The sequence below is a fragment of the Giraffa tippelskirchi genome, chromosome 6, assembly GCF_054371585.1.
Source record: "Giraffa tippelskirchi isolate mGirTip1 chromosome 6, T2T-mGirTip1v1.2.pri, whole genome shotgun sequence".
In the NCBI taxonomy this organism is placed as follows: domain Eukaryota; kingdom Metazoa; phylum Chordata; class Mammalia; order Artiodactyla; family Giraffidae; genus Giraffa; species Giraffa tippelskirchi.
Window position 1 is genome coordinate 114,483,576 of NC_137280.1, and position 20,419 is coordinate 114,503,994.

The window sequence follows — 20,419 nt, forward strand, 5'->3', positions numbered from 1 at the left end:
AAAATAATTTTATGTATGTGTGTATTTATTTTTATTTTTGGCTGCCCTGAGTCTTTGTTGCTATTTGGGATTTTCTCTAGCTGAAGCACGCAGGGGCTACTCTCCAGTTGTGGTGTGTGGGCTTCTCACTGTGGTGGAGCACAGGCTCTAGGGCGAACGGGGTTCAGCGGTTGTGGCTCCCAGGCTCTAGACACAGGCCCAATAGTTGTGGTGCAAAGGCTTAGTTGCTCTGTGGTATGTGGAATCGTCCTGGATCAGGGACCAAACCCAAGTCTCCTGCATTGGCAGAATGATTCTTCCCGCTTAGCCACCAGGGAAGCCCTACCTTTCACTTTTGAAAGAGAGTTTTGCTGGACCTAAGTGTCTAGGTTTTGGTTTGTTTTTTTTAGTCATTTGAATAGATCAGGTCATCCCATTGCCTTCTAGCCTCTATTATTTCTGGTGGGAAGTCAGGGTTTTTATGTCATTGAAGTTCTCTTGTATGGATGAGTCGTTTCTCTCTTGCTGCTTTTAAGACTTCCTCTTTGACTTTCAGTATTTTGCTGTAATATGTCTGGGTCTGTTTTTTACATCTATAGAAAAATCTATTTATGCTTAGCATAATTTGTCAGAAAGTAGGACTTATGTGTATCAATTTGCTACTTAATTTCTGTATGTCATATCTTTATTTTTTTTTTTTTTGGCCTGCACGATGCAGCATGTGGGATCCTAATTCTTTGACAAGGGATGGAACGTGGGTCCCTTGCAGGGGGTGTGGGTTTGATCCCTGGTTGAGGAACTAAGATCCCATATGCCACACAGTGTAGTCAAAAATGAAAAAAAAATACATTTATACTCTTTCATATTTATCTGTTATTTCATAAACTCTTTAATTCTGTGTGTGTGGATTTAAATTACTGTCTAATGTCCTTCAATGTTATACTGAAGGAATCCCTTTAATATTTCTTTTAGAGCAGACTGCTAGTGATGAATTCTCTTCATTTTTGCTTTCCTGGGCAGGTCTTCTTTTCTCTTTCACTTTTCAAGAATAGTTTTTCTTGTTATAGAGTTCTTTGTTGACAATTTTTTCTTTTTTTCCATCACTTTGAATGTGTCATACCAACTGCCTTATGACTTTTGTGGTTTCTGATGAAAAACTCAGCTATTAATCTTATCAAGGATTCTGTTTCTGTGATGAGTCATTGTTCTTTCACTGCTTTCAAGATTCTTTCTTTCACATGTGTGTGGAGAAGGCACTCTTCCTTAGACAGGATCATCTCAATTGACATATCTTCAAGTTTGCTTGTTCTTCTGCCAGCCCAAATCTACTTTTGAGCCCCATTAGTGAATTAATCATTTCAGTATTGTACATTAGAGCTTCAGAATTTCTATTTTGTTCCTTTAAAAATACTTTCTTTTTATTGATAATCTCCACTTGGTAGTACATAATTTTTATAGTTTCTTTTAATTATTTAGACATGATTTCATTTAGTTCTTTGAACATATTTGTAATAGCCATTATAAAATCTTTGTCTAGTAAGTTCATCTGGGCTTACTCACTGAGAGTTTTAACTGCTTTACTTCCCCTTTACCTCCCATTGCCACACTTCCTTATATCTTTGTGTGTCTCATAGTTTTTGTTAAAAACAGTATTTCAAATAGTCTAATGTGGCCACTCTAGAAATTAGATACTCCTCCTCCTTTCCAGAGTTTGTTGTTGTTGTTTGTTCAGGGGCTTTTCTGAGCTAAATGTGTATATATTTTCTCTGAAAAGTGTACTCTTTGTCATGGCAGTTCCTGAATTCTCTGCTTGGTTTGCTTAACTGTCAGAGGTTAACAGGACAGAGGTTTTCTTTAAAGCCTTGAACTGGTAGATCTTCCATTCTGTGCCAAGGGACTCTTTGTGTGTGCTGAGCATAATTTCAACACTCTATCAGGTTACAACTCTGCCTTTGCCTTCACTTTTTGCTTGAATGGAGAGGTGAGAGACTGGGGTTCTTTTAGGTCTTTCCCTACGCAGGCATGTGTATTCTAGATCCCCAGGTATATGCTGGAGCATTTAAAAGCTTCTTTGGACAGTTCATCCCCTTGATTTTCATTTAAGTTGCTGTGTCAGCTTCTTGTTTGCTACAACTGGCATTGCCACCTTAGGCAGCTGCAGTGTTAAACAATTGTTGCTGAGTGTTTCTGGCAAACACTCTTAGGATATGGCTTTTTCCAGTGAGTGAGCTCTGCTTCAGTTAAAAAAAAAAAGACAAGTCATGTGTATGGGCTTTTCCAGGGAGCTGACAGTGACAATTTTTGGAGAATGAGCATTTGAGGAGCTTCAAACTTGTTCTGCCACCTCCAGTGGCTGCTCGTTTTCACAGGTACTGTGATTGTGAGGCTGTGATGGTTTTAAGGTTACCATGGGGCTAGGGAGATAGGCAAATTAAAAAGCTACAAATCTTACTGCTCTCAGCAAGGTTCAGACCTTTTTTTATAAAATTAACATTTCTTAGGTTGTTACCAGACATTGATTTTCAGAATTTGGAAAAGATCATTTTCTTCCTAGTGTTCTTGCGGCTTTTATGGAGGAGTTGATTTTCAGAAGTCCTTACTCTACCATTCCGGCAGTGCTTCTGCTGTATTTTTAGAAAGGGTTTCTTAGGACCAGGGTGGATAGAAAACCCTAACACTAAAACTGCTGATCTAAGGCTGGCACCTGCAGAGATCTGGTGAGTGGTTCCATTTGTCTCTATAGGTTTAGCACAGGCAAGCAAAATTTGTTTTCATCCTTGTCCCTTCCTGCCTCCTAACCCTTCCTCCTTCATTTGCCCATCTGTCCCTCTTTCTCTCTCTCTCTCCTCCCTTTCCTCCCTATTTCCTGTTAACAGGCATTTATTGGCCATCTCTTTAGCGCCTGGGGTCAAACTCCTGCTCCGAGGAGCCCAGACTTTGGTGGTGAAGGACATGTTTGCAGAGTAGACCACCAGCACTGCAGGGAGTTCTGGGGCTGAGGGAGGGATCTAGGGCTGGGGGAGCCAGGAAAGAGTGATCGATGCTCACGGAGAAAGGGGAATCCGGAAAGAGAAAAAAATCCTGCTTAAGTTCCCTAGAAAGAGGATCCCAAGGATACTGTTGGCCTTCCCCAGCTGAGAAATAGGCTACTGGGGAGATGAAAAATCCATTCTGTTATGATAAACATACAAAAACACTGAAGGACCTATGAAGTATATTCCAGGCAAAGGCTCCCACTGGGAGCTGGAGAGGCCTCATCCCCACAGGTGGGCTACCCTCTCAGCCAGATATTGTCCCACCAGGCAAAAGAAAGAACACACACACAAAAAAAACAAAACAAACAAAAAAAAAACTTTTCTCCCTGGGGCTCAAGAAAAGCCTGGTTTGTACAGGGGAAGGACCCAAAGCCAAGAGGTGCATATATGTGAAACTATCTAGAAATAAACACGAGGCCCAGCCAAAGCTAATCAGAGAGGGACATCTGCTCTGTGCTACTCACACCATTTTGTGACGGGCAGACCATCAGGGCATCATGTGGGAAAGGGCAGTGAAGGGGAGGAGGTGCTGCCCAACCCTTGCCCAGCAGCTGACCTTAGACAAGACATTTCTCCCCTTCAGTTTCCTTATCTACAAAATGGGGATAATAACAAATTCTTATCTTTCACAGAGCTCCGTGAGGATCACATGAGATGAAGGACTTGAGAGGACACAGCACGGGGTCAGGGGTCCATTGAGTCCTTGATTTTCCCTTGACTTTTAGATCAGTTATGAACTGGAGTCATAATTCTAATGAGTTTTTAAGTTGAATAATGTTATACTTTGTCCTAAAAAAAGTCACTATCTATTCCTCTTTTTCTTCCAAAAAGGACATCAGGAGCTTACAATAAAAGGCAATAAAATCTTTTACGAGGGCAGAAATGAGAACTGAGTGATGAAGTGTGTATTTGGCCGGTGGTGGTGCAGGGGGGGTGATTACACAGAAAATCCATTGTAATCAAATACAAAATAGTCTCCAGCTTCTGAAAGTCAAAGCAGAGTACCATGAAAGGCATTTCCTGCCAGGGAACTCTGGGGAGTTTATCTAGTAAGGAACTAGATTGGATAAGCATGCAGCAAATCGAGGGGACAAGAGGCCCATGCTCAGGGCCAGGAAGAAGAATCTGAGCTTCACAGAGAACCTGCCTTGTTTTTCCCAGATTCAATCTGCCTGGGGTCCTCCTGATGGTGGAGCATGGTTACCACCATGCTCTCCTCATGAAGTTGCCTAGGGGCTGAGCATGTGTGTATTCATTCATTCACTGTTCTGTGCATTTCCATTCCCTGGAGGCTCCTCTGCATCAGGCTGTTAACTGCGTGCTGTAGACTTGGGGTGTTATTGCCAGCCAGAAGGATTAGATAGGACTTTTTGGAGGAGATGCTTGAGCTAGGCCTAAAGGACAAAGAATAGTGAACTTGGGGTAACAGTCCAGGTACAGGAGGTGACATCTGGGTGGGGGAGGATATGAATGCAGGCTCAGAGGGGAGGACCCTGGACATAGCTGGAGGTGGGGGGCATGGGAGGAGTAGTGGTGAGAGCTGCCGATGAGGCTGTGCTGAGACAGACTGAGGAAGACAGATAGGAGGTTTGGTGTGGGAGTGGGGAGAGAGGGATCAAGGAGGATGCCTCTTGTCTGCATAGGGATGTCTGTATAGGGAAGCAGGTGGCTGGAGGTCCCCTCCCTGCAATGGGGAGCTGGATGAGAGCAGGCTAGGGGAAGTGCTGGGTTCAGTGGGGCCAGGTTCACCCTCTGGGTCCAGAGGGGATGACTTGGCTAGAGGAAGGAAGAGGGGCATTATCAGCATTATGGGGGTGCCAGAGCCACAGGGGTGGGAGAGAAAGAAGGCCAAGGGCAAATCTATTTAAGAGGGAAGTAAGGTCCCATAGGAAAGTTATATGAGAAGGGGTCAGAGATGTGGGAGAAAACACAGGCAAGAGGTGGGGGGGGGGGTGTGTGTGCCCGGGGAAACAGCCAATGCGAGGCTCAGGAAGAGACAGCAATGCATTTGCATCTGCCCGTGTGGCCACCAGGAGGTCAGTGGTAACCTTTGGCCAAAATGATGTTAGTGGAGTGGCAGTGAGAAGAGACTGGAGGGGCTGGGAGGAGCAGAAGGCAAGGTAGAGGAGATGGGAGCCTGATAGGGGTGTGCAGCCCTGAGGGAAGCTTCATGGTGAGTTGGGGGAAGGGTAGGAGCAGAGAGAGTACATTTTGGGTGAAAGGCAGATGGCAGGAGGGAGGCTGGCAGCAAGTGCAGGTGAGTCTTCAGGCTGTATGGCCGGAAAGTGAAGGGGTCTTATCCTGGTGGCTCTGCCAAGGGAAGGACCGGCCAAGTCTGTGGAGGGACGGGGACACAGAGGAGAACTATCTTGTGTCAAGGGACCCAGGGTAGCAACCCTGGGTGGTGGAATCACCATCTATTCCCACAAAGACAGGAGGTCGTTTCAGAGTGGGAGAAGGGGGATTAAAATTTCTGAGGCTGATAATGAGATTCAGGGAGTGGCCAAGGGCATAGAGGGGACGGTCACTGGAATTGTAACACTGGAGTGATGTCAAGAAGCCAAGAAGGCAGCACTGGGCACTGCAGCTCTGGGGACAGTGGCTGGAATTGGAGGGGGAGACAGAGACCTGGTCCTTAGTTATGGGCTGGTGCGGGGACTGGTGCCTCCAGCCAGGTTCCAGGTCAAGGGCAGACTTCCAGGTCGAGGTTTAGGAACTAAGAAAACCTGGGACTCACCGGGATCACCTCTTCTTCCGGGCTTGCCACGCCGTCCAGGGGGGCCTAGACAGGAAAACAAGGATGGACTCTTTAAGATGGGAAGCCAGTGGGCTTGGGTACAGCCGGCCTGCTGCCAGCTGCCCCCAACTCACATGCATTGCAGCAGCCGTGGAAACAGCCTGCCCACCACCTTGCTGGCTGGGAGAGTGGAGAGGAGTGTGAAGGAAGCTCTGTCTCCTGCCCCTTCCTTACCCCTGCTCCTCTGGATCGTCCTTATTGGTTGCATTCTCATCCCCTACTCATTCATTTAGTTATTCAATTATCTGTTTATTATTTCATTCACAAGTCCTTTCCCATTCAAAAATGTATACCGCCTAGAAACTCTTGAGGTGGGAGATTGCTGCTGAGAAACTTCAGACTTACAAGAGAAATAAGGCTGAGGATGGCAGTTATCTTACGAAAGTCTGGACAAATGCTTTTTAATATTCACTGAAATAAAACATCAGAGAGAGCACACCACATAAAGACACTATCGTGTGTACACGCTCAGTTGCTTCTGTTATGTCTGACTCTTTGCAACCCCCTGGACTGTAGCCCACCAGGCTTCTCTGTCCATGGGATTCTCCAGGCAAGAATACTGGAGTGGGTTGCCATGCCTTTTTCCAGCAGATCTTCCCAAACCAGGGATTAAACCCAGGTCTTCCACACTGTAGGCGATTCTTTACCATCTGATTCCCTTCTCCAAAAGACACCATCATGGCATCTCAGATGCTTAAACTCAGTGATAACAGGCTCTATCCTATCCACCTACCTCCTTCCTCTGTTCACTAAATGCTTTGGCACCTACCTCCCCTTCCCCACAGCTCTAGGGAGACACATAAAGTTCTTGTGATTTATTGCACATAATGTGCACACTGATATATGTGCTTTTTGGTATCCAGTCTCATCCACATGTTTTTGCACTTTCCGAATCTGATGTAGACCATCCTGCCTTCGCCATCTGTTCCTGGGCCCACATCAGCCCCCAAGACCAGAGTGACCAAGATGCTGAAGAGGGAGAGGGCTCTGGGTACCGGAACAGGTGGCAGGGCTCAGAGAACAGCTCACCTGGCCTTGGAGTGGAGGGCGGAGCTCATGCCTTCTTGCCACCCCCTCCCTGTCTCTTTTTTTTTTTTACTGCCCGTTAGTCTAACTACCCCTGGTTCTTTCTCCTGTTTTCTCAGGTGCTGGAGAAGGTGTGCAGAAGTGAAGTCGCAGGCACTAGATTGTAATTTATACCTCTCTTCATCCTGCCCCGCACTGAGCTCCCAGCTCTGGGCTGGGCCTGGAGGCAACTGAGGAACAGCCTGTGTCATAAGCACTGTCCTTTCCTGTAAAAGTCAACTTTAAGGGGATTTCCCTGATGTTCCAGTGGTTAGGACTTTGCTTTCCAATGCAGGGGTTTTAGGTTTGGTCCCTGGTGGGGGAGCTAAGATCCCACATGCCGCAGGGCCAAAAAACTAAAACATAAAACAGAAGCAATATTGTAACAAATTCAATAAACTTTAGATATTGTCCACATCAAAAAAAATACTTAAAAAATAAAAAGCCAACTTTAAACCCCCTCAAAAATTCCTGGAACAACCACAGAATAGAGGCAGAGACCAGCCATGAACCAGGTCTGCGGTAGGATGGCTCACTGAGAAATTAGTGTGCCTGTGTGTGTTTCCCTTTATCGTTCTCTTCATTTTTAAGCGGGTAGTCAATCCCACTTGTGGGCTTCCTGGGTAGCTCAAATGGTAAAGAATCTGCCTGCAATGCAGGAGACCTGGGTTTGATCCCTGAGTAAGGAAGATCCCCTGGAAAAGGGTGTGCCAATCCACTCCAGTATTCTTGCCTGGAGAATTCCACGGATAGAGAAGCCTGGTGAGCTACAGTCCATGGGATCGCAGAGAGTCAGACATGTCCGAGCGACTAACACACACACACATGACCATTTGTGCACCTGAAATGGGGGTCTGGGACAGAGCAGAAAAGCAGAGGCAGTTCCAGGTTAGTGGTGCTTCCGACTTTTGTTAGGGGGGCGTCCTGGATGGGGAGGACGGCGGGCTTCTGAGTAAGAGAGAGAGAAGAGACTCCTGTGGAGGGGAGGAGCCCCCTCAGTTACACATTAGACTCTGAAACCTTTGCAAAACCCATGGGTGAGGTAAGAATGAATTTCATGCCAGCCTTATGGACTGAGGGGCTTGAGCTTAGGAGGTTAAACAAACTTTAAAAAATGAGAAACATGCCATTTCTTGCACTGCTGAGTTTGTAGTTAAAAATGTTTTTATTGTGGTCCCAAACATAAAATTTACTGTCTTAACCTTCTTTATAGTGTAGAGTATAGTAGTGCTAACTAAACACACACTGTTATGCAAGAAATTTCTAGAACTTCTCAGCTTCCAAAACTGAAACTCTGTATTTACTGAACAACTGCCATTCTGCCCTTCCCTCCAGCCCCTGGAAACTGCCATTCTGCTTTGTGTTTCTAAGAGTTTAACAATTTCAGGTATCTCAGACAAGTGGAATCATGCAGTATTTGTCTTTTTGTAATTGGGTTCTTTCATTTAGCATAACGTCTTCAAGGTTCATCCATGTCTCAACATATGATAAGACTTCATTCCCAAAGGCTCAGGGCCGGGGCAATGGGATGACCCAGAGGGATGGGATGGGGAGGGAGGTGGGTGGGGGGTCCAGGAAGGGGAACACATGTAAACTCATGGCTGATTCATGTCAATGTATGGCAAAAACTATTACAATATTGTAAAGTAATTAGCCCCCAACTAAAATAAATAAATTTATTAAAGATAAAAAATAAAATAAAATAAAATAAAAAAAGACTTTATTTATATATATATAAATATATATATATATATTTAAATTAATTAACTTTCCCTGGTGGCTCAGGTGGTAAAGAATCTACCTGCAATGCGGGAGATCTGGGTTTGATCCCTGGGTCAGGAAGATCCCTTGGAGAAGGGAATGGCAACCCATTCCATTATTCTTGCCTAGAGAATCCCATGGACAGAGGAGCCTGGTGGGCTACCGTTCATAGGATCACAAAGAGTCAGCCACTACCAACACTGTATTTATCTTTGCCTGTGCTGAGTCTTCACTGTGTTGTGTGGGCTTTCTCTAGCTGCGGTGAGTGGAGGCTACTCTCTAGCTGTGGTGTGTGGGCTTCTCAATGTGGTGGCTTCTCTTGCTGCAGAGCACGGGGCTCCAGAGCGTGGGCTCAGTAGGTGTGGTGCACAGGCTTAGTTACTCTGTGGCATGTAGGATCTTCCTGGAACAGGACCGAATACGTGTCCCCTGTATTGGCAGATGGATTCTTCTCCACTGTACCACCAGGGAAGTCCTTTCTTTTTAAGGCTGAATAATGGTTGGTACAGTCAAGGCTATGGTTTTTCCAGTAGTCATGTATAGATGTGAGAGTTGGACTACAAAGAAGGCTAAGCGCCGAAGAATTGATGCTTTTGAACTGTGGTGTTGGAGAAGACTCTTGAGCGTCCCTTGGACAGCAAGGAGATCAAACCAGTCAGTCCTAAGGGAAATCAACCCTGGGTATTCTTTGGAAGGACTAATACTGAAGCTGAAGCCCCAAGACTTTGGCCACCTGATGTGAAGAGCCAACTCGTTGGAAAAGACCCTGATGCTGGGAAATACTGAGGGCAGGATGTGAAGGGGCCACAGAGGATGAGATGGTTGGATGACATCTTCAACTCAATGGAGATGAATTTGAGCAAACTCCGGGAAATAGTGAAGGACAGGGAAGCCTGGTGTGCTGCAGTCCATGGGGTCGCCAAGAGTCAGACAGGACTGAGCGACTGAAGAATAGTCCATTGTATATGTCTGCCACATTTTCTTCATCCATTCATCTCTCTCTTTTTTTTTTTTTTGCTGTGCTTGGTCTTCACTGTGGTACATGGGCTGTCTAACTGCGGTGTGTAGGCTCAGTTGCCCCACAGGCATATGGGATCTTAGATCCCTGACCAGAGATTGGGCCCTCATCCCCTGCATTAGAAGGTGGATTTTTAAACACTGGGCCACCAGGGAAGTCCTATCTTCATCCATTCATCTTATCAGTTGATGGACACTTGGGTTTCTTCTACCTCTTGTGAACAACGCTGCAATAACATGGCTGTGTAAGTATCACTTCAGGATCCTTTTTCAGCTGGTTGGGATACATACCCACAAGTAGGATTGCTGGATCATGTGGTAATTCTATTTTTAATTTTTTGAGGAAATGCTATTCTGTTTTCGGTAGTGGCTATACTATTTTATATCCCCACCAACAGTGCACATGTGTTTTGTTATTTCTCCACATCCTTGCCAACACTTGTTACTTTCTGTTTTTTTTTTTTTTTTTTGATAGTGGACATCCTAATGGGTATGAGGTGATATCTTGTGGTTTTGACTTGCATTTCTCTAATAATTAGTGATGTTGCATACCTGTTAGCCATTTACATATCTTCTTTGAAGAAATGTCTATTCAGCTCTTTTGGCCAGTTTTAAACTGAATTGTTCTTTTGTTGCTGAGTTGTAGGGGTCTTCTATTTATTTTAGTTGAAGGATAATTGCTTTAAAATGTTGTGTTGGGCTCTGCCATACATCAACATGAATTGGCCAAAGGTATACATATGTTCCCTCTCTCTTGACCCTTCCTCCCACCTCCCACCCCATCCCATCCCAGTAGATTGTCATAGAGCACTGGATTGAACTCCCTGCATCATAGAGCAAATCCCCACTGGCTATTTATTTTACATATGGTAATATGTATGTTTCAATGCTACTCTCTCAATTTTCTCCACCTTCTCCTTCTCCCACTGTGTCCATAAGTCTGTTCTCTATGTCTAAATCTCTATTGCTGTTTTGGGGTTCTTTATATATTCTGAATATTAACCCATTTTTAGGTATAGAGTTTGCAAATATTCTCTCCCATTCTGTAGGTTGCCTTTTGTCTCTGTTGATAATTTCCTTTGCTGTGCAGAAGTTTCTTAAAAATTTTACTTATTTATTTCATTTTATTTTTGGTTGAACTGGGTTTTTGTTGCTGTGCTTGGGCTTTCTCCAGTTGTGGCGAGCAGGAGCTTCTTTCCAGTTGTGGCACATGGGCTCCTCATTGTGGTGGCTTCTCTTCTTGCAGACCATGGGCTCTAGAGTGTGGGTTTAGTAGCTGTGGTACATGGGTTTAGTTGTCCCTTGGCATGTGGAATCTTCCTAGACCAGGGATTGAACCCGTGTCCCCTGCATTGTCAGGTGAATTCTTAACCACTGGACCACCAGGGAAGTCCCAGAAGTTTCAAAGTTTGATGTAGCCCAATTTGTTTATTTTTACCTATTTGACCATTAAGTTAATTTTAACTTTTAACCTTTTGAGCTAATTTTCATATATAGTATAAGGTAAGGGCCCAACTTCATTCTTTTGTATGTGGATATCCAGTTTTTCTTGATAGCATTTGTTGAAGAGATTATTTTTTCCCCATTGTGTAGCCTTGGCACTTTTGTTTAAAACCATCTGACCATATAAATGATGTACCCCTGAGTTTTTTTTTTTAAATAAAGATTTATTTATTTGTTTATTTTTGGCTGTGCTGGGTCTTAATTGATGTGCATGGACTTTCTCTAGTTGCAGAGAGTAGGGGCTACTACTGTCTTATTGCAGAGCACAGGCTTTAGGATATACAGGCTTTAATAGTTGCAGCTCTTGGACTCTGGAGCATGGGACTCTAAGTAGTTGTGGTATATGGGCTTAGTTGCCTCAAGGCATATGGAATCTTCCCAGACCAGGGATTGAATCTGTGTCCTCTGCACTGGCAGACAGATTCTTTAACCACTGGACCATCAGGGAAGTCCCACCCTTGAGTTTGGAGAGTAGAGATTCATGCCAGTTACATAGCCCTTGAGGCCCTTGAGTTTTCCTGATACCAGACAGAGACCTTGAGTTTCATGCTGGAATGGCTCAGGACTGTATTGACTGGCAAGGCTAAGATTCTGGCACCCCCACAACTGACAACAGCTTCTCACAGCAGTGTAAACAGTGTAACCAGCCTCCAGGTCCGTGATCTCAGCCAAGGCCTGAAACACCACATTGCACGTACAACCACCTCCAACACCTACATGTGGGTGTCTCACCAACACCTCAGACCCCTCATGGCTAAACATACATCCTGCTCTCCTCCCAGCTCCTTTGTGGGGCTGACGGTGCCTGGGAACTTTGTGAGGCTGGTCGGTGTTTGGCATGTTCTTTCTGGGCATCCTCTGTGCTGGAGGTTGAGTGAGGGTGTGGGAATAGGAACTCCATTGGCACACCTGGGCTCCTGCTCCCCTGGCTGTATGAGGGAAGAGGCCCCACAAACTGACCCCTGGATTCTCTGCTCTCACCAGGCTATAGAAGGCCTGTGATTGGCTCCACAAGGCTGCTCGGCTGTCCTGGGCCTCGGACTGAGGTGTGGGGTATGGCAGGAAAGGGGCCCAAGAGTGGGAGAGTAAGCCACGTTCTTCCTGGATCTGAAAGCTAAAGCAGCACCATGGTTTTCTGATGGTCATTATGGGGTATGACTGTAAAATTCTCTGTCTGGGTAACTCAAGCCAGATGAAGAAGACATTTGTTGTTGCTGAGGGAGCTGAACTAGTGGATTTTTCTGGGTGGCTCTTCTGGGTGGCATAGTTAGGCAGAAGGCCCAATGAGGAGGATGCTAAGTGGGTAGGCAGCTGTCCAGGCATGGTGAGGTGCCCCCGCTTCCCAGGGCCTTTGGGGGAAGCTCCCAGCAGGCCTGGAGTGGGCGAGGAGCCTGGGTACTGATGAGTGCACATGGCCTGTGGGGCTGTAGGCCTGACAGGCTGGACAGGACTCCCAACTGAAATGGCCTAAGTGAAGAAGGAGACTGAGGCTGCTGCTTGTGAACCCTCTGCAGCCAGTCTGAATCAGATCCCGGCAGCCTCTGTGTGAACAGCTTACAACCAGACAGCTGGTTGACCCTCTCTTCTGAAATTCATACTCAAACATTCAACTGCCTCCAGGATAATTCTATTGAAAGGCAACATGTCCAAAGCCAAAATCATCTCCTAGTTCTCCATGTGCTCCCTGACAGGGTTCTCTTCTCACCTAAGTGTAGGGATCACCAGTATCCATGGAGCCAAGCCAAAAATCATGTGGAAGCTGTCTGTAGCATCCTCCTTTCCCCACACCTGAGACCTCTTCCTCATTGGCATCATGCAAAGGCTGCCCCCACACCTAGCTTCTACCACCTACCCTTCCTGCCATACCTTGCTTGTTCTCCTCCTAACAGAAGATAATCCAGTGGACTGCAGCCTGCAGTCTGCATCCTGTGCAGCCTAAGTTCCCTCCTCACCATTTCCTGGCATTCTCTTTAAAAGACTGTCAAATCCAATGAGATCCATGGCTTAGAAGAGATGCAGGAAGACCTAATTTGATGCCCAGGGCTGTTGAGATGAGAGATACATTTTCCTCCTCCTTTCTTCCCACGGCAGGAGATGCAGGTGGTGAGGCCAGCCATGCTTGATAAGTAGAGGCCCTGGGAGCGGGGAGTGCCAGAGCTGAGCCTCATGCTGACTACTAGTCTCCCTGTCTGCTTCTTTGGCAAACAGAGAGGCCTTGCACCCCAGAGGCTTGCATGGTGAAACCTGAAATTGTGGGGGCAGTGGTGGGGTGGAACGGCAGGAAGCACGGCCCTTCATGAATTTCTGGATTGTCAGGTGCTGAGGGCTGGTCAGAGGCAGAAGCCCTGGTTCAGCATCTACTAGGCACCACTCCAGCTACTTATATAGCAAACATAAACTTGGAACCCTTTGTGCTCCAGGTCTCCTGTGGCTCATCCAAGGAGTTCAACTATTCCCTGCTCATCCCTCTCATACGCCTTTTACAGAGGGGAACCCTGAGGCTAAGCGAAGCTAAAAGACTTGCCTGCTTAAGGCCACATGGGCTTCCCAAGTGGCGCTAGTGGTAGAGAACAACCTGCCAATGCAGGAGATGTAAGAGACGTGAGTTCGATCCCTGGGTCGGGAAGATACTCTGGAGGACAGCATGGCAACCCATTCCAGTATTCTTGCCTGGAGAACCCCATGGACAGAAAAGCCTGGCGGGCTATAAGTCATGGGGTCACAAAGAGTTGGACACGACTGAAGCGACTTGGTACATATGCCTGCATACAAGGCCACATAGATGGTGCTTTGGGGAGCCCTTCATCATCAGTTTGTGATTCCTAAGGTGTAAGGGCAGTTGTGCCAGATATGTCAAACCCCCAGGCAGGCAACCTTGACAACGGAAGGGGTGGCCACCCTGGGGTGAGCAGCAGGGCAGACGGGCCACCCCTTGGCATCTGGGTCAGGCCTATAGCATGTTGTCCTGGGCTCCCAGGGATAGCTGGGCCAGCTGGTTGCAGCTCAGATGTTCTCCAAACAAGCAAATCCAGGCTTCTGGCCCAGCAGTGTGCCCCAGAGTTTTCCACTTGTTGGTTTTCCTCTGTTCCTTCCTTTCCACAGTAGGACAATGTTTCCCACTGCTGGCACAGACTCAGACACTCAGGCTGCCCTGGAAGGCACCTGGGAGTCTGTCTTGATCAACTTGTTGATGTACAGATGGAGAAAATAAGGTCTTGCCCAAGGATGCTGCTGTAAGAATGGTCCCGGCTGGAGAGTCTCCAGGTGGTGAAGACCAACTCAGTCTGTTCTCACTTCTGTGTGACCCACACAGCTCTGGATCAGGGGCTGGTGGTCGTGGGGACCCTGGTGTTTCACAGTGGGTGCTGCTATGGTGGTGCCTGCAAAGCTTCTTTCCAGAGGCTTTGAGCAACAGACACCCACAGGTGACGCTGGTGCAGAAAGGGAAAAAACATGACCGACAAGAAGCTGTCTCTGCGCTTTGGGTTCCCAATCCACAAGGATAAAAGTTTAGGGGTGATGGCAACCACACCTGCCTTGCAGAACTATATAACAGATGCGCTGACAGCAGACACACCAGCATGGGGGCACAAAATAGGGACCTATTTGGGTCTGAAAGAAATAATCCAGGGGCCTCTGGAGCATTAACATTTGGGTATTTGATGTACCTCGATTACATGTTTCCCAAGGTGCACAAAGCCTGAGTCAGGGTAGCTATATTTCAGTTTAGCTCAAGTATGGGGTAGTGGGCAGGGTTTGAGTCCAGAGGCTGGTTGAACCCTCAATTATACCCTGACCTTGAGCCCACAAGAGCATGGCCAGTCTGGAGCCTTTCCATGTATCTGATTACAGTGTGTCTGTGGACCTGGGGATCAGGATGCATGGGTAGAATGGTCAGGAATGAGATTTCTCAAACAAATCCTGAGGTTTCAGGCATAGTATGGGCTAGTGAGGGCTCTGCTTGTGACAACCATCTGCATATTAAGTAACTCCAGGGAGGATGATGCTTTTCTTAAGCACCCTTTGAGGCCAGAGAAAGTGGAATCATTTCTAACCGATAAAAATCTGATCTCTGGTTGGGCTGGAGAACTCATGTCACTGATCCACTTCAAGGGGGGCCTGAACCCTGACAGGCTCCAGGGAGGCCTGAGCAGTGAGGACCTGCTGGTCTCCCTCAATCCTTCTGGGTACCTCCCTCCGCTGAGCACACTTCCTCCAGCAATGCCTGCCTTATTGATGTCCTCTCACAACTCGGGCCAACCCGGGGCCAGCCTGCCCAGGCCTCTCCCTCTCTCGCTTCCCCTGGATCCAACAGTTACTCAGCCACCCTCCCTCAGCCAGCTCCCGCTCCTCCCTCCTGCAAGTCCTTAAGGGTAGGAGCTGTTGTACAACTTATCTAATTGAATCTATACTCAGCTTTGAATATGCTTTAAACCCTCTCCACTCTTTCTTCTCTAAAGACTGGGAAAACTGAGGCTCAGAGAAATCAAGAAAGTTTCCCAGATGCAACAGCAAAAGGTAGAAGCAACTCAAATGCCCATCAATGGGTGAACGAATAAACAAAGTTTATTACAATATATATGTGCAATGGAATTTTATTGTCTTAAAAAGGAACGAAATTCCTGCACATGCTGCAACATGGATGGACTTTGATGACACTATACTCAGTGAAATAAACCAATCACAAAAGGAAAAATACTGTATGATTCCACTTACATGAGTTATCTGGAGTAGTTAAATTCATAGAGACAGAAAGAACGGTGGTTGCCAGGGGCTGAGGGTGGTGAGCAGAATGGGGAATTAGTGTTTAATGGGGACAGAGTTTTGGTTTGGAAGATGAAAAAAGTTCTGTAGATGGATGGTGGGGCTGCTTGCCCAATGATGTGAACGTACCTTATACCATTGAATTATATACTTAAAAATGGTAAATTTTAAATTATGTGTATTTTACCACAATTAAAAACAAAAGAAAAGAAATGCTCCCTGGGTTCTCAGCCACCAAGGGCCAGAGTGAAATGTGAACTCAGAGCCTGGTGGAGACCATGGTAATGCTGCTGGCAGCACAGCTATCATACCACTGAGCATCTACTGAGAGCCTGGAACTGTGTGGTCATAGGGGACAGTGGTGTTGTCCTCCAGGGTACACAGCAAGGAGGTGGCAGGTCTGTGTGACTCCAGGGCCCGTCCTCCAAACTCCTCAGCTACTGTGATTAAGTCTGTCCCCAAATGTGTCCACATCCTCCAAGGTCTTCAGACGTGGTCCTCTGGCATTGGAGGCTCCTTTATCTGACCTTCTTCTCAGGACTCCAGGAAGAGAGTGGTTCTGAATCCCCTAGACCTTCAACTTGGAGTTCCCTAAGATTGCCTGGGGCCCCAGGGTCATTGTGGGGGTGTACCTTGAGCATAGAAAGCAGGGGGCATTCCTGGATCTGAGCTTCCATGAGCACATCATTAAAACATCTCCCCAGATCATTTTGTTTTACAAGTTTCAGACCAACCTCGGAGCTGGAAACTTCCACCATGCTCATTTTCAGCCTGGCCTCACAGGGCCCTCTGTCCCTTGGAGGAGGGAGGCAGTGCATCCTGTGAATGCCTCTGGGAGGGCCTGGGGGACACTGCACTCTGGGAGGAGATACTGACCCTGGGAGAGGCTGGCTAGCTGGCAGGCTGCTTGGGTTCCAGAGGTCATGCTGTCCTCCAGGAATTAAAGTCACAGTCTCTTGCTTGGCAAGTACAGCTCACTTCAAAGGTATTTAGGTCCTGCAGGCTCATCCTCCACCATCCACCACACTTGTAAGCCCAACGGCTTGTTGTAAGGTCCCGAAGCAGTTTGGAGAAGCAATGCCACAGGCTGCTGGGGTTGTAAGGCAGATGTTTGTTTGGAATTATGATGGTTGTTCAGGTGAATGAAGACCCCTACTGCCCCAGTGATCAGACCTGGTCAGCCTGCTTGAACATCATGCCAAAGGAACAGAGGCCACCTTGGGGTGGGGCGCTGGGCCAGGGCTGGTGGATGGCCCCAAACTCACATTCACCAAGGGCCTCAGATATGAATGTTGATGCTTCCTCCAAAGGAGTGGACAGTTCTGGACAGACACAGCAGCCCCTCTAACTCTGTTCAAGAAAAACTAGAGACAGGTGGTACCATTTACTGAATGTTTACACATGGCACTAACCTCGATTCCATGGTACTAACTCATATTCTTCACATCAAGCCTTGGAGGAAAGCTACTATTATGATCTGTATCTCATAGATGGAGAAACTGAGGCACAGAGAGATTAACTTAGCTCTGAGGTTAGACAGCTGGTGTGGATGGGGCCGAGCATTGAGATCCTGAGCCCTGGCATCCCAACCCTGCCACTGGCCTCTTGCAGAAGATGCTTGTGGAAGGTGGGCAGGTAGAATGGGTCACAATTTTTATACCCAGTTCTTGGCATGTGTTATTATTATTTTTAAGAAACTTACTGTGAACCACACAAAATGGAAGGGGCCCAGAGGTGGTTCTTAGAAGTCTGTGAATTAAATACTGAAATAAAAGACCACATGCTGCCAACACTGGAGCAGACTCTGGCCTGCTTTTGGCATGCCCATCCGAAATATCTATTGTTTCCAGGCTGGTTTCTCTCCCAAGTCAGGAGCAACTTTAATAAGGCATTTTGCTTTTTATTTTTTTCTCTCTTTTTACAAAGTTTAAATTGGAGGAGAACTGCTTTACCATGTGGTGTTGGTCTCTTCCATACATCATAATAAGGCATTTTAAATGGGATCAAGGAGTCCAGACCCATTACTTACACTGGCAGCACACCAGACCCAAGAGCCAACTCCTGAGGGTCCCCAGGGTCCCAGTGGGAGGGGACTCAGAAGACGGGGTGCGCAGGCCTGGGGGGCAGTAGGGCGGCTGACACATGCTGAGCTGATGCAGGCTATATGCTCGGTGCTTTTACTGTCTCTTTAATTCTGCTGGCAACTCTGAGATGTGGATGTAATGGGTTTGCTCACAGCAAAGAAACTGAGGCCCAAGGTGAGGTGACCTGTTCGAGTCAGGGCTGGTCAGGAGCCAGGAGCTGGACCAGAGCTCTTGTTGGCACTAGCATGACACTCCTTTTTGGGAAAGTGTCTCCTTTTTGGGAAAATGGATCATGGCATAGGCACCAGAGCTAAAGAAATGGACTGCCTCACCCAGAGGACCTGGAGAGAAGCAGAATACAAGTGGAGGGGATGAGGTGTTAGTACATGGTTTCTAGGTCAGAGCAACAGGGCTCATGGAAGGGCTTTCAGGAAAGGGCCTCTGTGCCTTAGGGTGGAGATTTCAAGGGACTATGTGAAGGGGTTCTTTTAAGTGACAGATGGGTAAGTCACAACCCTTGGCTCAGGCAGCTGAAGGGAGGGCTGAGTAAACTTGCATAAAGTGTGAGAAGCCCCTCAGAGGGACAGAGAGAGACAATGGCCCATCTTTTCTCTTGGGCTCAAGGCCATGAGTACATCTCCAGGACTGGGGAGGCCCTGACTGGCCAGTTGGCTTGGACTGGAAGGGCTGAATGGGAAGTTCCAGGAAAGGCAGAGGACTTTCTTGAGCTCCCCAAGGATGAAGGTAGAGTCAGGTTAACATGAACGTGGAAAGAGCTGGCGCTCAGGCTAAGAAAGGCATGCAAAGAAACTGTGGCTCCTGACAGCTGGTTCCTGTGCAGGCGGCGAGTGTATCCGAGGCATCGGCTGTGAGGGGTCGGTGTCGGGTGGTCAGCGGTGAGTGGGAGAGCCTAGGGCAGGTCTCTGGGGCTCAGTCAGACCCAGATCTGTGCTAGTGAGAATTGGCTTCTTCCCAGAGCCTATCATCTTCTGGGATTCTGTTTCCAGTTGGAAAACAGACTCCAGAGAAGCAACACAGAAACCAGCACACCCCAAAGATACCAAATTCCTCAGTTCTCCATTCACCCCAAAGCCTTAATCACTGACACATGGGCCAATGTATCCCCTCAAACTTAATGAAGGCCAGGATTTATTGCTTTCAGAGAAGGAAAAGCTTTTATTTTTTTTTAAACTTAAAAGCCCATCCATGTGAGCTTTGATTTCCAAAAGAATTCCTCCTAACCTACATGTTAAAAGTCCAGTCAGAAAGTTCTAGAAAAGAGCAAGTGAGGCCTTCAGAGCATGGCCAACATGCTGGTGGTCATGGACTTAGGAAGCGACCCACAGGGAAAAGCTGGCCACTCAGCTTGCCCCACCCTGCTCCGAGGTAATTTGACTCTAAGGGCCTTGGACCTAGGCCTCCCACTCCTGGGGACAGGAGAACAGAGCTCTCCTGAGGGAAGGGCATGACAGCCCCCAGCAAGGCCTGGGGTGCTTTAACGTCCACATCCAGGAAGTGAGGGCAGCAAGTGAGCAATCCAGCGACCAGCCATCCCAGTGTGCTCAGGACTAAGAAGTTTGCTGGGCCTTTCAGTTTTAAAAGTGGGACAGTCCCAGGCAAACCAGATGGTTGGTCACTTCAGCGGGCAGCCTGTGAGGAATCAGGCTCTCCACACAGTCCCATCTCCCACTGTCTCCCTTCACTCCACACCTACACCTCCTGCCACACGGTCTTGCTTCTGCTTCTCAAGCCAGCCAGGCCTCGTCCTCTCTCAAGGCCTGTGTTCCCTCTGCCTGGGGCTCTCCTCACGTGGCTGGGGTATCTCTGCATGGTTGACTCTTTGTTGAGCTTCCTGGACACCTTCACTGGTCACCATTTCTGGCATGTTTTTTTGTTTTATTTTCTTACAGTCACTTACCTCTACCTGGTTTATTTATTTTATTTCTTTTCTAGTGCTCAGGGGATGGGGAGGTTGGAACCAAGTTGTGAGTTTGTAATACCCAAGGGACACCAGTTCTGGGTTCATAAACTACCAGCCATTATTTCTACAACCACCACCAGCAGGATTACTGCAGTGTACACTCAGAATTTACTGTGTTCTGGGTGCTGTTCTGAGCTCTGTCATCTCAATCCTCCTGTAACTTTCATAGCCATCCTATGGATGTGAGAGTTGGACTACAAAGAGAGCTGAGCACCGAAGAATTGATGCTTTTGAACTGTGGTGTTGAAGAAGACTCTTGAGAGTCCCTTGGACTGCAAGGAGATCCAACCAGTCCATCCTAAAGGAGATCAGTCCTGAATATTCATTGGAAGGACTGATGCTGAAGCTGAAACTCCAATACTTTGGCCACCTGATGCTAAAACTGACTCGTTTGAAAAGACCCTGATGCTGGGAAAGATTGAAAGCAGGAGAA

The 20,419-nt window shown here is 47.2% G+C and overlaps 1 protein-coding gene across 1 annotated transcript in view; it reads right to left on the reverse strand.

The window, feature by feature from the left end:
• The window catches only part of COL23A1 (collagen type XXIII alpha 1 chain), a 360,796-nt gene that overhangs the window by 61,634 nt on the left and 278,743 nt on the right, over nucleotides 1–20,419 (reverse strand). The window contains exon 3 of the mRNA XM_081502083.1: nucleotides 5,752–5,796. Coding sequence (XP_081358209.1) covers nucleotides 5,752–5,796 — 45 coding nt within the window. The remainder of the gene's footprint in view (nucleotides 1–5,751; nucleotides 5,797–20,419) is intronic.